General features: G+C 38.9%; 1 protein-coding gene across 3 annotated transcripts in view; it reads right to left on the bottom strand.

Annotated features, from left to right (window-relative positions):
* Nucleotides 1-15187, bottom strand: part of LOC120301863 (cysteine-rich venom protein catrin-like) — a 59551-nt gene that overhangs the window by 25518 nt on the left and 18846 nt on the right. The window contains exons 2-3 of one of the 3 annotated variants that reach the window (XR_005555052.1): nucleotides 2424-2522; nucleotides 1230-1291 (exon numbers count right to left, since the gene is read on the bottom strand). Coding sequence is in view for 1 of the 3 variants with exons in the window: in XM_039329582.1 (XP_039185516.1) it covers nucleotides 1230-1289 (60 nt within the window). In the remaining 2 variants the exon portion in view is untranslated. Of the gene's footprint in view, nucleotides 1-1229; nucleotides 1292-2423; nucleotides 2627-15187 lie in introns of those variants that run through there. The other 2 variants (XR_005555051.1, XM_039329582.1) reach the window with 2 other exon arrangements.

The following is a 15187-nucleotide window of genomic DNA, read 5'->3' as shown; positions in this document are numbered from 1 at the left end:
GAAAAGGGGATCACAGAACCAAGTTAAAATAAATTAATCATTTCCCCCTAATCTATTCTTCAAAGGAATACTGCAATGGTATTTACGGATTTATATCAAGAACTTATATGGATGTCTATATAATGATCCTAAGTGGCTCACAACAGGAATAAAAAGAGAGCCACCCTACCCACCAAGTGTCAGACCAAGCAGCCTCATTGAACCCCCATCCTAGCCCAACACTTGGGGAGGGGGACAAAACCAGGTCTTCACTGCCCCCCGGAAGGCTTAAAAGGATAGGGATCCCTAAAATCTCAGTTGTGTGTGTGTGTGGGGGGCTATTCCAGCAGATTGGGCTTGAGTTCTATTATAGACCACAGGAATTAAAATTATTCTTTTCATTAAATCTGTCAGCTTTAATTATATTTGACTGCCCTGTTCAGCATGATGGTGTTTTGCTTTGTGTGTTCAGCTCTGTAATATATTTATGAATTAAAATGAACAGTTAGACTGACCAAGCTTCACCAACCAGACCAAGAAACCATAGTAATGAATCTAATTCCATTTGATTACAAGGTTGATGTCAAAGCTGCTAACATTGGATGTTCTTGCTCTGACAAAATATGCAGAGCTGTGTGGTATTTTTAGAGTTAACTCAGAAGACGCTGGGAGGGGAGAAGGAAGAATGTATGAGTTGCAAATGGAAGAGAACCTTTGCCCTTCAAACTAATTGGAGAACGTGAATCATGACAGCAAAATAAGGGAGGGAAAATGCTAGCAAAAATAACTGCTCGGGGGGGGGGGGGGTGGAGATTTCAGATCTTAGCATCCTCTCTTCATGCCATGCCGACATTTTGTCACATGAATAAAAAAGACTTTTTAGGATAAACAATGCCTGGAAGTTCTTTGAAGTGTTTCATTAGTCGGAACCATGACAGTTACAGTGTTACAGCAAAAGTCTTGAAAGTCTGAAAGCATTTTTCCCAGCCTTCTTCTTACTGAAAGCTAAGAATAGTCTTGTCTGAGAAGCTTTCTCAAATTAATTTCTGCACTAGATTCAGATTTAACTGACTGTTGTCTCAGCTACATCTCTTCCTCTTGTTCCTCAAGGTTATTTCTACCGCTCATGACACATATGGAACAATCCAACACATATTAGGCAATTTAATGAATGATTAATTGTAAGAGGAGAAAGTTATGTACTGTATATATTAAATCTGCTATACGTGATACAAAATTATTAAACTTACACTTCCAGAAGACTGTTGCAGCACTGCAGCAAGAATTGACAAGACAGTGAAGGCAATCATTTCTAAAAACAAAAGAACATTGAGACATATCAATGTTTTATCTCCTTAATGGGATTTGTCTCAACTTTCTGTAAATAGTTCAGATACCTCCTAGACACAAAACTTACTCTATGTATTTTCTCTTTTATTCCCTTGTACTCCAATAGGCATCCTATGTATCCATGGTTCATTCCATGGATATGTAAATCATCTATAAACCCACACTAGTTCCTTAAGTTTTTTCTTATTGATTTGCTGCAGTAAAAGATAACTTTCACCCCAGCCCTTTCCATAAAAGCCAATCAAAAAATCACACTGATCAAAGATTATTGGATCTAAAGTTCAAGATGTCTGAAGGATTCCAGGTTGGTAACAGCTCATTTAGAATATGTTGCTTCTCAATCTCTTGCCTTATATCAAGTATAATCAACTATATCAGCAGATGCAAAAGCTACACACTAACACATTTGGCAATAGTGATTGCTCCTGAGGCAATGCAATCAGAATTTGTTCCTGATTGCAAGAATTTGTCCTGGCAGCCTTTATCTCGAAAGCATGGAAACAGATTGGATTAACAGGATACTTAATTGACTTTTCAGCATCTCAGGTGTGCTAAGAAGTGGTGTGACACCATTGTATGTGGAGTTGGCTTTTCTGTGGCCCTTTTCCATGGCTGTAGCATCCAGTGAGAAACTACATAAAGCAGAAACTGAGATGAACTTTAAAACACAGAGCGGAATGGGCAGTGTATAAATTTAATAATACATTTTTTTAAAAATTAAAATTGTTTGGTTAGAAGGATAGCACTATGCATAAAATATTTGGGGGCACCAAACCAGCTATTTCCAGAGAATCTTAGAAATATTAGTTTACTAAGGGAAGATCCCAGGGATGCCTAAAAGGATCACTGGAAAAATAAAAAAAAAACCAGCAGTGTCAGATTTTTTTAAAAAAGAAAGCCATGCTATTTAAGCTAGTATAAAACCTAATGTATTATGGTAATAGATGTAACATATTCTCAAAAATAGAACAAAATAAAACAATTTCATAGAAGTTGCATAAATACTAATTGCTCTTCTCCCCCTGAAGTTATCCAAGCTTGTTTAATTACAAACAACGGATTTAAACAACCTGCAGTAAAATAATAAATCTTACCTATTGTTTTGAATAAATGTAAAGATAACTTCTTTGTTGCTTTCAGAAAATCGTGAAAGTCAGACAGACAGTACCAGGTTTATATACCTTCACTGCTTCCTGTAATTCAGAGTGAGCCTTGTAAGACAGAAGTTTGGATTTGTCTCAAGTTCTTTTTTTCTTCTTGGTTGTTAATCAATCCCTTAACGACTGATGTTGCAACAGACTAAAATTAGTTACTTAGAACCCATCACTGAAAATACGACTGTTACCTGCCTTCCACCTTGGTAACATGATCGTATTTTGAGTATGTGGCAACCAGCTTGAATTTATGTCCAGTCATTCTCAGTCACGTGACTATGATTTGCAACTTTTTTGCCTTTTTCCAGCAAAAGTGGCAAAAAATACACATTGCATATACTGAATTTGCTTAACGACTACATTAATAATAATAATAATAATAATAATAATAATAATAATAATAATAATAACAATAATAATAATAATGTTGGAAGGGACCTTGGAGGTCAGCTAGTCCAACCCCCTGCTCAGGCAGGAAACCCTATACCATTTCAGACAAATGGCTGTCCAGTCTCTTCTTAAAAACATCCAGTGTTGGAGCATTCACCACTTCTGGAGGCAGGTTGTTACACTGGTTAATTGTTCTAACTGTCAGGAAGTTTCTCCTTAGTTCTAGGCTGCTTCTCTCCTTCATTAGTTTCCATCCATTGCTTCTTGTCCTGCCTTCAGGTGCCTTGGAAAATAGCTTGACTCCCTCTTCTTTGTGGAGCCCCTGAGATGTTGCAATACTGCTATCATGTCCCCCCTTGTCCTTCTCTTCATTAAACTAGACATACCGAATTCCAGCAGCCGTTCCTTATATGCTTTAGCCTCCAGTCCCCTAATCATCTTTGTTGCTCTTCTCTGTACTCTTTCTAGAGTCTCAACATCTTTTTTACATCGTGGTGACCAAAACTGGATGCAGTATTCCAAGTATGGCGTCATCAAGGCATTGTAAAGTGGTATTAATACTTCACGTGATCTTGATTCTATCCCTCTGTTAATACAGCCAAGCACTGTGTTGGCTTCTTTGGCAGCTGCAGCACACTGCTGGCTCATATTTAAGTGATTGTCCACTAGGACTCCAAGGTCCCTCTCACAGTTACTACTATTGAGCAAGGTACCCCCTATACTATACTATACTATACTATATTTGGTTTTTCTTGCCTAAATGTAGAACCTTACTTTCTTCACTATTGAATTTCATTTTGTTAGATAGCGCCCAGCGCTCACTTCATCTTTGCAGGCTCAGACTTTTTGTGGACATTCTGACTTAGTTATTTGCCCCTCTTTCCACTTTCTATACTTGTCCTTTTTATCTTTCAATTTATCAGAGAGTTCTTTATGCAGCCATACTGATTTCTTTTGAGAGCTGTTATTTTTCCTCTTTGTTAGTATTGTGCTAGACTGGGCTTTTATTATCTCATTTTTCAAAATTTCCCAAGCTTCTTGAGTTGTTTTCCCCTTGAGGATTCTAATCCATGGAATCCTTCCCAAGCCCTCTCTAAGTTTATTGAAATTAGCTCTCTTGAAGTCCAAGACTTTAGTTTGACTGTGTTCTATTGCTTGTGCTTCCATGATGTTGAATTCCAATATTGCATGATCACTTCCTCCCAAGGTTCTTGTGGCTTCAACACCTTCTATCATTTCATCTCTGTTAGTGAGAATTAGATCCAAAATGGCTAATCCCCTAGTTCCCTTCTCTACTTTTTGGGAGACAAAATTGTTTGCTAGGTTTGCAAGGAATCTATTTGATCTTCCATTTGGTGCAGAGTTTGTCTCCCAGTTGATGTCAGGGTAGTTAAAGTCCCCCATTACTATTGTGATATGCTTCCTACATTCCTTAGTTAGCTGACTAGCAAAAAGTTCATCTATTTCCTCTGTTTGGTTGGGTGGCTGTAGTATACACCTATGGTAATGTAAATAATTTAAATCCCTCTAGCTGTGTGTTCCATTTGTGGGTTTCATCCCACCATGTTTCCGTAATGGCAACAATATCATATCTGCCCTCATTAACCTGAATTTCTAGTTCACCCTGTTTGCTGTTCATACTCTGTGCATTGGTATATAGACATTTGAGTGACCGTGTGTTTACTTTCAACGTAACCTGTGTGGTGCCTGAGTTCCCCTATTGTCTTACTACCTATTTGGTTAGTGCACTTTGTGTGACACTCGCTATTAGAAGCTTGATTTTGCTTGACAGCAAGGTAGATATTCTTCTCCGTACACACATCTATGTTACATGCACTGATAGCCCTATAGTTTTTAGATTGCCGGGACAGGGATGTTCTGTATCAATTAACTCACTGTCTCCGCTGTTTAGTTTAAATATTCCTCCAGAAAATCTGTGAATTTATAGCTGAATAACTCAGTCCCTTTCTTTGATGGATGCAAACCATCTCTTTTGTACATTTTTTCATTGGACCAGCTACAGATATCGTGACTAATATATCCAAACCCTTCCCCTTTACACCACTCCTTTAGCCACATATTGAATTGTGCTATACACTGGCCTTTTCCATTTTGCTCCTTATATACTGGTAAAACTTCTGACAAAGTAAGCTTACAGCCTGTTCTGCTAAGTTCCTGCCCCAAGCTCTGGAAATCATTCTGCACAGAGAGTACATCTTTTTGGGATAGATCGTTAGTACCAAGATGTACAATAGCCTCCACATCACAGTCCTTGCTGGCATTCTTGATTATTTTAGTAATACGCTTCTTTTCCCTACTGGCAGTAGCACAATGACATAAGAGCAAAATTTGGGGTCCATTGTGGTTGTTAAGCAAGGACTACTTATAATGTTATCACCCCTGCAGTTACATTTCAAGATAATGTAAAAATATTGAAAGTATATAAACTGTAGCTTTGTGATCATTCAAACTCTATACTCATATGCTAATAGTGTAGTATGGAGAATGATAACCTTGATTTACAAAAAAAAAGAAACCTACTGCAAAAGACAAACTAGAAACAAAAATTAAAATAAGCAAGAAAATGGTAACATAACACCTATCTGACCTTGACGAATATAAATCACCAGGACCCGACAGATTATATCCCAGAGTTCTGAAGGAGCTGGCAGATGTTATCTCAGAACCATTGCACCATATCTTTCAAAAATCCTGGATCAACCGGGGAGTACTTGAGGATTGGAAAAGGGCTAATGTGGTTCCCATCTCCAAGAAAGGGGAAACCCCCCCCCCAACCTAGGAAACTACAGACCAATCAGTCTAACATCAATATCTGGGAAGATCCTGGAAAAGATAATCAAAAAAGAGATCTGTGAACAACTAGAAGCAAACAAAATTATAACTAACAGCCAGCATGGGTTTGTTAAAAATAGATCATGCTGGACTTCCAGTTTGCCATCGCAGTGCTGTGGACACTAGAAGATGAGCTTCATCTTTCACATCTGAAAGTCACCCTGTAGGGGTGACGAGCAAGGAGGGGACCCTTCTGTTTGATCCGGGGAAGCCCTCCAAACCAGCAGGAGAAAGACCGGCCATAGCAATATGGCTTATCACTAAGCTGCTGACAGTCAAAATCACCACCAAGCATTTTTAAAGCAACACGGGTGAAACTAGGTGAGATCTGATCCTCTCTTTAAGACTTTAAGTATTTTTTCCTGTAACAGTTGCCCAAAGTATGTTTCCCCCTGTGAGGAGAGAGGGAAGGGAATTTCTACCCCACCCTCTAAGAAAAGCAACAGAGCAACTATAAGAACAATTTTAATCTAATTGGATGTGTATGCTTTTGAAACTTGGGGACTAAAGGTTTTCCTATTCTTACTGGAGATGTTTGTTTTTATCTTAAAAAGAAAATAAGACTTGAAAAACTATCATAAAAAGCTTTAAAAGGTGTCAGTGATAGCTTGTGGCGAAGTATGGTATTACAATTTGTTATTGCCTACAAATACTTGGCTTGAAGCCCAGACTCCAGAAAAATCTTCTCTGCCCTTGACAGTTACCACCTGTGCAAAACTCATCTGCAAAGAAGGAACTTCTGGGTGTAAACTTTTACTGACTTTCAGAGCTATACTTGGGGAATTGCTTTCCTATTTCTTTATATGAGAAGCATATGTTGTTATATGAGATGATGGAATACTTTGGACTACAAAAACTTATTTGACAAACAATTTCAACTATAAAGACCACCTATAACACATGAAATAGATCTCCCATATCTATCTATAAAAAAAACTATTTTTATTGTTTGATTCTAAAGTCTTCAACTTAACGTACTATCAAGAGAATATGAATGAAGATCAGGAAAAAAACCCTTTCCATGGTGAAATCAATACATAAAACCATTCTTTCAGCTTGTGACAAAATAAGATTCAACATAAAGGAACAAGATGCCAACTTAAATATATAAACCCAGATCTTGACTACAACCAAAGAACTAACAATGCAGAAAATAACAAGAAAAGTGGAACAACTAAACACTAAGACAGAGGACCCAATTGATCAACAGATCCAGCCAACAGAAAAATCAGAAAAAGGAGTGACAATACTGAAAATAGAAAAGACTTTTTAGAAACATCAGAAGAAATTTTCCTGTACCTGCACCAATCCTACCCTTTCCCTATCCATATAAAATCTAATAAAATATATTTTAAAAAAAAGAAAAAGAAAACCAAGCTTCTTTTTAAAGACGGCCGCCTTTGGTGGAGTCTTGAGCGATGACTTCTGCTCCTTTGAAGTTGAAGGTATGGCCATGTTCATCTATATGGGTCCAGACTTGGGAGCGTTGTTCTTGTCTTTTTACTGCTAGAATATGTTCATATATTCTAGTTTTAAGCCTTTTAGATGTCTCTCCAATGTAGTTACATTGGCATGTGTTGCAGTTAATTTTGTATATGATGGAAGACAAATCACTTGTTGGTGATGGCTCTTTAGGTCGCATTAGCTTGGAAGATAATGTTTGGTTAGGTTTGTGTGCGACGTTGATGTTGTGTGGGGCAAGAATCCTAGCAGTTGCTTCTGAAACTCCATTGATATATGGGATTGTTGCCCAAGTTGTAGTGGTTGGAGAATTATGGTTTGTGCGTGGTGTTTTATCCTTGCAGCAACGTCTGATGAAACTTGGTGGGTAACCATTTTGTTTGCATATGCAGAGGAGATATGCTTTCTCTTTAGACTTTGCTGTTTATGTGCTGCAGTGGGTCTTGACTCTTTTGACTAGTGTTCTTATGCAGCTGGTTTTATGTGATATGGGATGATTGCTTTGGTAGTGAAGAATTCTATCTGTGTGAGTGGTTTTACGATAGATGGTGGTTGACAGATTGCCATCCGGAAGGCGATGGACCAATACATCCAGGAAGGGTAAGGTGTTGTTATTCTCTTCTTCTGCTGTAAATTGAATGTCTGGATAGATGGAATTAAGTTTTTGCAAAATTTTGATAGTGTCACATTGCTTGATGATCGCAAAGGTGTCATCAACATATCTAACTCAAAAACTGGGTTGATAATCAGTCATAACCACATGTTCTAGATCAGTGGTTCTCAACCTTTTTAATGCTGTGATCCCCAACAGGTGGTAAGTCGAGCACTACTCAACCGGTCGTAAGTCGAGGACTACTCAACTGGTGCAGCACTGTTTGCAGAATGGGACTTTTGGCGGGCTCAGCAGGGCAGAGACAGCCTGGACAATTCCTATTGGCTTTTGAAAGCCAGTAGAATTAGACTCTATTCAAGAGAGTCTATTCTATTGGCTTTCAAAAGCCAATAGAATAAAAGGGAGTAGCACAGCTAAGGAAAAGGGGAAAAAAATGGTGGACTGCGTTGTTTGGTGACCCCCGTGAAATGGTTGTTCGAGCCCAAATGGGGTCCCAACCCACAGGTTGAGAACCAGTGTTCTAGATCTTGTAATACCGCAATTATGCTTGAGATGGGTGACCCCATGGGTGTGCCTTTTACTTGCTCATATAATGTGTTTTTGAAAGTAAAATAGATTTGAAGGCAGAAATCCAGTAATTGTATGTAATCCTCTGTGTTAGGAGAATTGGGGTGTTGTAGTTCTCCTTTTTGTAGAAGGTTTCTAAAAATAGAGATGGCTAGATTTTCAGGAATGGAGGTGAATAGGGATAATACATGGAATGAGATCATAATCTCATTGTTCTTCACCTTTATTGGACGCAATTTCATTAAAAAATCTTTAAAGGATTTTACTGTGGTTGAAGAGTTACTAACTAGATGTTTGAATTTTAGGCTTAACCATTTTGCCAGGCCATTAAGACCCATTGTATCTTTTAGAGGCACACCCACCTATGGCCTGGCAAAGTGGCAAATCAAGATCACATTAAGTATTAGTATCACTTAAAAAAACCCTAGTAAGACCACACCTGGAATACTGCAACCAATTTTGGTCACCATACTACAAAAAATATGTTGAGACTTTGGAAAAAAAACCAGAGAAGATCAACTAAGATGATCAAAGACTAAGAAACGAAGATACAAAGGTTAAAACATACGAAGAACGGCTGCAAGACTTGGGTTTGGCTAATCTAAAGAAAAGAAGAAATAGGGGTGTCATGATAGCAGTATTCCAGTATTTGAGGGGCTGCCACAAAGAAGAGGGGGGTCAAATTATTCTCCAAAGCACCAGAAGGCAGGACAAGAAACAATGGTTGGAAACTGATCAAAGAGAGAAGCAATTTGGAATTAAAAAGAAACTTCCTAACAGTGAGGACAATTAATCGGTGGAACAGCATGCCTTCAGAAATCCTGGGTGCTCCATCACTGGAGATTTTTAAGAAGAGACTGGACAGTCACTTGTCTGAAATGGTATAGGTTCTCCTGTTTGAGCAGGGGTTGGACTGGAAGACCTCCAAGGTCCCTTCCAGCTCTATTCTAATTCAACCTTATACAATAGATGCTCTTCAGAAGGTCTTGGGTTTAGATATCCTAATTCCCAAACGGAATAGCTAGGTAATCTTAGCCAACCATACCATCTAAACTTTAGTGGTAGCATGACAAGCAATAATATGGCCCCCCTTTTCATTACCACCCTCAATGTATTGTTTTCCATAACAACAGATTTGAAGTTTCATGTCCTGCCAGGTTCAGCTGTTGTAGTTGGCTCTGTTTTACCCCTTGACAAATACCAGGGATACCTCTCTGGGCTTCCCACAAACCTGGGGCTCATAAATCAGCTTTACCTGCTAAGGACATCTATCAGGATTGACTCAAGGAAGTCTGAAGATGTTTCTGTCAAATTTTAGGCTAGGGATCATTGATCCTCAAACACCCCTATATTAGTCTGACTATCTCAACCACATTTAGCCACAGAATAGTCACAGTAACCATCTGTCCTAATATGGACCCCAAACACTTGTAACTCTTTGGATACTGCTGTCAAATCTATCCATAGGATATTCATAGTATCTTTTGGTCTCAGTACCATACCAGGGATGCTGCCACATCTTCCATCCTTCTCACCATGGCCATGCTACAACATCCAGGCTACTCCGCTCTTCGGGTCTTTGAGTAAGCTTAAGGCTTACAAATCAGAGCAGGTTTACTTAAAGCTTAAGAAATGACATACATGTCATATAAAATCGAACAGCTAATATTTTGTAAATATTTGCAAAGTTCATCATGCTCATTTAAGGGAATGTCATCTTCTTTCCAAATTACATCCTTTTTTTTTTGCTTCTTCTGACAACCAGAGAAAATCTAGAACCAGTTTTTCCTTGTAAAATATAAGCAAGGACTGGGAGTGAGAAAGGCAAGAAAAAGATCGGAGGGGGGGGGGGGCTATGTGCTTTTGCCAAATTATATCAAAATAAAGGAAGATTCAGTGTTTCTCACAGGGCTCCTTTTATTACAACCCAGAAAGAATTTCCCCATTCTGAGAGGGGGCTTCACCTGCTGGAGATGTACATAACCATTTCATGGTTATCTCTAAAGGGCAGTCGTGGGATTTCTCTTATGAATGTTCTAAACCAGGGGTAGTCAACCTTGGCTCTTTTATGACTTGTGAACTTCAATTCCCAGAATTCCTGAGCCACCTTAGTTCTACACTAAACTGAATAGGCATAAAGAATCAGATGTTTATCAAACGACTAGGAGCATCCAGAGGAAAGTGTCCTTTCATTCCCATTCTACTATTGCTCCTCCAGGCTTTTTATTTTTAGAGCCACATTTGGCTGGCAACTTACTTGAATTTTGGGTAGTAATAAAAAGATCTGAAGCAAAAAAAAAATTAGCCTTTTCCAACTGTGCAGCAATGCGAGAATTTTAAAGCTACCATTGCTTGCTGGGACTGAAGTAATATTTATGAAATTTGTTCTGTACCACGTTTTTACAAATGTAATGTTATTGAAATATTTTTAAAAGAGTAAACATTAATGCAAGCTAAAGATAAGAGTAAAAAGGAAAAAAGAAAAGGGAAAGGGAAGCAATGAAAGAGAAAGCTAAAATGCAAAAAGAAAAAAGACAGAAGAAAAATAAAAAATAATGAAAAAAGGTAAGTGGCTTCCAATCTGCTTTGTAGCACTTATAAATACAATTATAGATTTACCTATTTCTCAAAAATTATGTTGTGACTCTCTTCTTTGTGTAATCTATCCCATCTACTTGTCAAAACTATAGTGCGTAAGTATGTTTTTCTGCTTTATACAAAAAATCCATAAGGTTTCCAGTCAGCAATAAATGTAGATAATTGTCTTTTCTCTCATCAAACAGGTCAATTTGGCCATCTCATTCACCAACCACTCCTCTGTATTATCAATTCTTTCAAGTATTCAATTATTGGTTGAAGAAAGGATCAATACTGTCCCAGTCATAGTTTGTAATAATTTGCCCTATCTTCAGACTTGTTATAATTTTATTTAATAACCTAGTTAGTGTTGCAATGGAAAATTATATTGGGACTAAGTCCAATTCTCCTTAAAAAAATAACTCTCCCTACTTAAAGGGTCAGGAAGTGAAAACAGAGGGAAAAGTTATGCAGTTAAGTCATGACTTTAATGTTCAAAAGATTGAACATTATGTACATCGAACGTCACGGAAGTATATCAAGGTCTTACATACAAATTAAATACTCTGCCAGTGTTGTGATATCTTTAGCTACAACATTAAACTTACAACATGTCGGGGTAAATTAGGTTGTCTTCATATAAGAGTTTCTAAATCAGTCTCTTATTTATTTATTACTTACTCACTTACTTACTTATTTGTTTATTTATTTATTGCTGATCTTGATAGTAAAAGGTGTAAAATGGTAAAACATAAATATATCTAAAAAGAATAAAATAGAATAGAATCACAACAAAAAATAAAATTACAGTTGAAAGATGGGAGCAGGATGTGTGTGTGTGTGTGTGTGTGTGTGTGTGTGTGTGTGTGTGTGTGACTTTCTCTTAATCTATCAACTACCTCCAGTGTGATACTCCTTCCTTACTTCCCTCTTGTAGACCTCACTGGATGAGCTTTTAAGGACTTCTCAAATTTATATGGCCCATTTACGTATGCGCAAATGAGGCTGCTAGTGCTGCACCAGTGTGCGTGGCCCCATTTGCGTCCACACAAACACATACACCAATTTGGAAGCTGCTCTCCTTCCCTCTGGGCTGCAAGCCCGGAACGATTGGAGACCTCTGTTCTAGACAGTCTTCATTACAGACTAGTTGGAGATCCCTCAGTTCCTTTTACTATTATTGATCATAGGAAGCAGTTTTGAAGCAGTTTTGGTGAGTCTGCTCTCGTTTCTCAAATGCTACTGGAAGCACTGCTTAAACCCATTGAGAGGTATCCTAAAAAGTACAAGTACAAGTATCTCCTGTACATCTTTTGATAACATCTATGGTAGCACAGTGGTTAGAATGCAGTATTGCAGGCTAATTCTGCCAACTACCAGCAGTTTGATCCTGACCGGCTGAAGGTTGACTAACCTTCCATCCTTCCAAGATTGGTGAAATGAGGACCCAGATTGTTGGGGGCAACGTGCTGACTCTGCAAGCAGCTTAGAGAGGGCTATAAAGCACTATAAAGTGGTATATAAGTCTGAGTGTTATTGCAATTGTTATAATTTAAAAGAGAGAAAGGCAAGCAAGTGTTGAGTTTCCTAGTCAGTATATGTAAAAGAGGTCACATTACTTTATAAAAAACAAATCCAGCAATATTTAATAAAGATTGTGTATATACATAGCTATATTTATTTCAGTCATTTACCAGTCTAAAATCACATCAAGAATTACAATCATTTCAATAAAAACTATTACACTCATTTCAATAGAAACTATGAGATAGCAAAAATCTTAATCACTCTGGTATTTCTTTAGTGTGGTAAGGAGTGGTATAGAACCTATTAGAGTGCATGATGGAAAGCAATTTTTTTTATTTCTTGTGCTTGGACATATCTATACTTTGATACTTCAACCTAGTAAATACACATTTATCTTTGTGTGCTTCTGTTTGGGTTTGTTTGATGAGTGCATGCACCCACACATACAGATACATAAATATGTAGATAGATAAAGATCAGTGTGCAGGAAGGAAAGTGATTGGCTGCTGCTTTCCTGATCCAGGAAAGGTTACAACTGGTGCATAACACAAAGCTGTGCAAAGGCTTTCCTAGCCACCAGGTCTTTGAGCTGGAATTGCAAGGCCAGGAGAAACCCCAAGTTGCAGAGCAGGTCTGTCTGGGGTAGTGCAACCTGTCCAGAACTAAGAATGTTTAAATCCTGTATCTTGAAGCTCTATGCACCCAAAGTCATTTGGTCTTGCCAATGTTCAGTCAAAGTCTGTTACCCCTGCAGCCTCCAAAAAGTGTGAGAGGGCAGCAACTGCATCACTTGGATCACTGGTGTGTTTGTGTGTGTGTTGTGTGTGTGTATAAAGTTGAGGATTATCGTACTGATGATACCTCAGTCTATGGTGGTGTATGATCTCACCCAGTGGCTTCATGATAAAAAGGAGTAGGGACAGCACCAAGTCCCATGGCATGCCAAAAAGGAATGGCCATAGGCTGGACCTCTCACTCCCTATCAAAACTGATTGGGACTAGCCTTGGAAAAAGGAGCCAAACCAGTGCAAGACTGCATTGGCCAACCCAAACCCTAGAGCAGGTCCAAAAGGATATAATGGTTGATGGTACTGAAGGCTTCTGAGAGCTCAAGGAGAACAAGGATGCTTGCACTACTTCCATTCCACCTTCTATAGCGATCATCAACAAGTGTGACCAATGCTGTTTCTGTCCCATTATCAGGCCTGAATCCTGACTGGAAGAGGTGTAGATAATCTATTTCATCCAATATCCTCTGAAGCTGCCAAGCAACTTTTCTATCATCTTCCCTAAAAAGGGAAGATAAATAACTGGATGGAAATTATCCAGGCAGGTGGGATCAAGTGGTGTTTTTAAAGGAGGGGGTAAATCAGGGCCTCCTTAAAAGGCCCTAGGAACATCACTTCTACAATAAAGGATTTACCGCTGCTTGAACTCACCTGATAGTCACCATTCTGGAAGCTTTCAAGTAGAAGTAGTGTATATCTTTTTTTAATGAAAATTATCAGCACTTTTGATCAGTGACGTCATCAAAGTAAACAAACCCACGTGCTGATTACGTCAACAGGTCATGGCCCTAAAAGGAAGTGACGTGCTCAGCCCCCACCCTCCGGATGTGACGTTTTGGCCTAATCCCATCAAGATTGGCAGTCAATCCTCTGGGTACATGATTAGGTTAACCTTAGACTAATTCTATGGACGTTCAAAACCAAAAAAGAGCTAAGTAAAAGTGAATAATTAGCAGAGGCCTGTGTTTTTGGGAAACAAGCCCTACTTTGGGGAGCTGTTTGTGTTTTTGGGAAACAAGCCCTAATTTGGGGAGCTGTGAAATAAAAAATAAAAAAGGCTTTTTATTTCTAATCATTCTAGCCTAACGATGCTTTTAATTTTTGTGGAGTTTTAAAAATCAGTGCCTCAAAAGCTGGGGAAAAAGAATCCCCTGAAAGACAGCCAGAGCCTGCATTTAACCCCTTTTTTCTAAAAGACATTTTTTTCTAAAAGGTATTTATTTCTAGGTGGCTTTAAAAGCATTTCCTCGAACGCAGGGGAAAAAACAAACAAACACAGCCCCTTTTAAAACCCACAGCTGGTTTTTACCTTTGTAAAAAATCTAAAGACACATATTTTGCCATTTGCACCCTGAATAAAATTTATTCTGCCCCCCTCCCCACTATAGCAAAAGACAAGGAATATTAACAGGAATTAAAATGCTCACAAGAGGCAAGCAGCCAACCGGGCTCACAAGAGGAAAGCAGCAAGCAGCCATGTGTGTTTCTGTCTGTCTGCTAGTAAAAAAAAAAAAAGGGGGGGGGTTAGGCCTTGTTTGGGATGTTCCCGGGCATATCATGCTCCCCGTGATCTGGGCATGCGCAATGCTCAAGGGCATGTCATTGCAAGGGGCAGGGGAGTTTGCTCCCCGTGATCTGGGCATGCGCAATGCTCAAGGGCGTGTCATTGCAAGGGGGCAGGAGAGTTTGTGCGGGCAGGGACATGCCCGGGCATGTCATGCTCCCCGTGATCTGGGCATGCGCAATGCTCAAGGGCGTGTCATTGCAAGGGGCAGGGGAGTTTGTGTGGGCAGGCCTGAACAGCTAGTGATTTAATCCCAGCAGTCTTTTGAAGATGGCAGCCTCTGATGGAGATTTGTTTGATGTAAATTTGACCCCCAAACCACCCAAGCGTGGGCGTAGAATAAGAAAAGGACCTGAGTTATACA

This window comes from Crotalus tigris, unplaced genomic scaffold (genome assembly GCF_016545835.1).
Source record: "Crotalus tigris isolate CLP2741 ecotype Arizona unplaced genomic scaffold, ASM1654583v1 scf7180000024401.5802323, whole genome shotgun sequence".
Taxonomy (NCBI): domain Eukaryota; kingdom Metazoa; phylum Chordata; class Lepidosauria; order Squamata; family Viperidae; genus Crotalus; species Crotalus tigris.
Note: the sequence above shows the minus strand (reverse complement) of the source record. Positions and strands in the feature narration are given on the sequence as shown.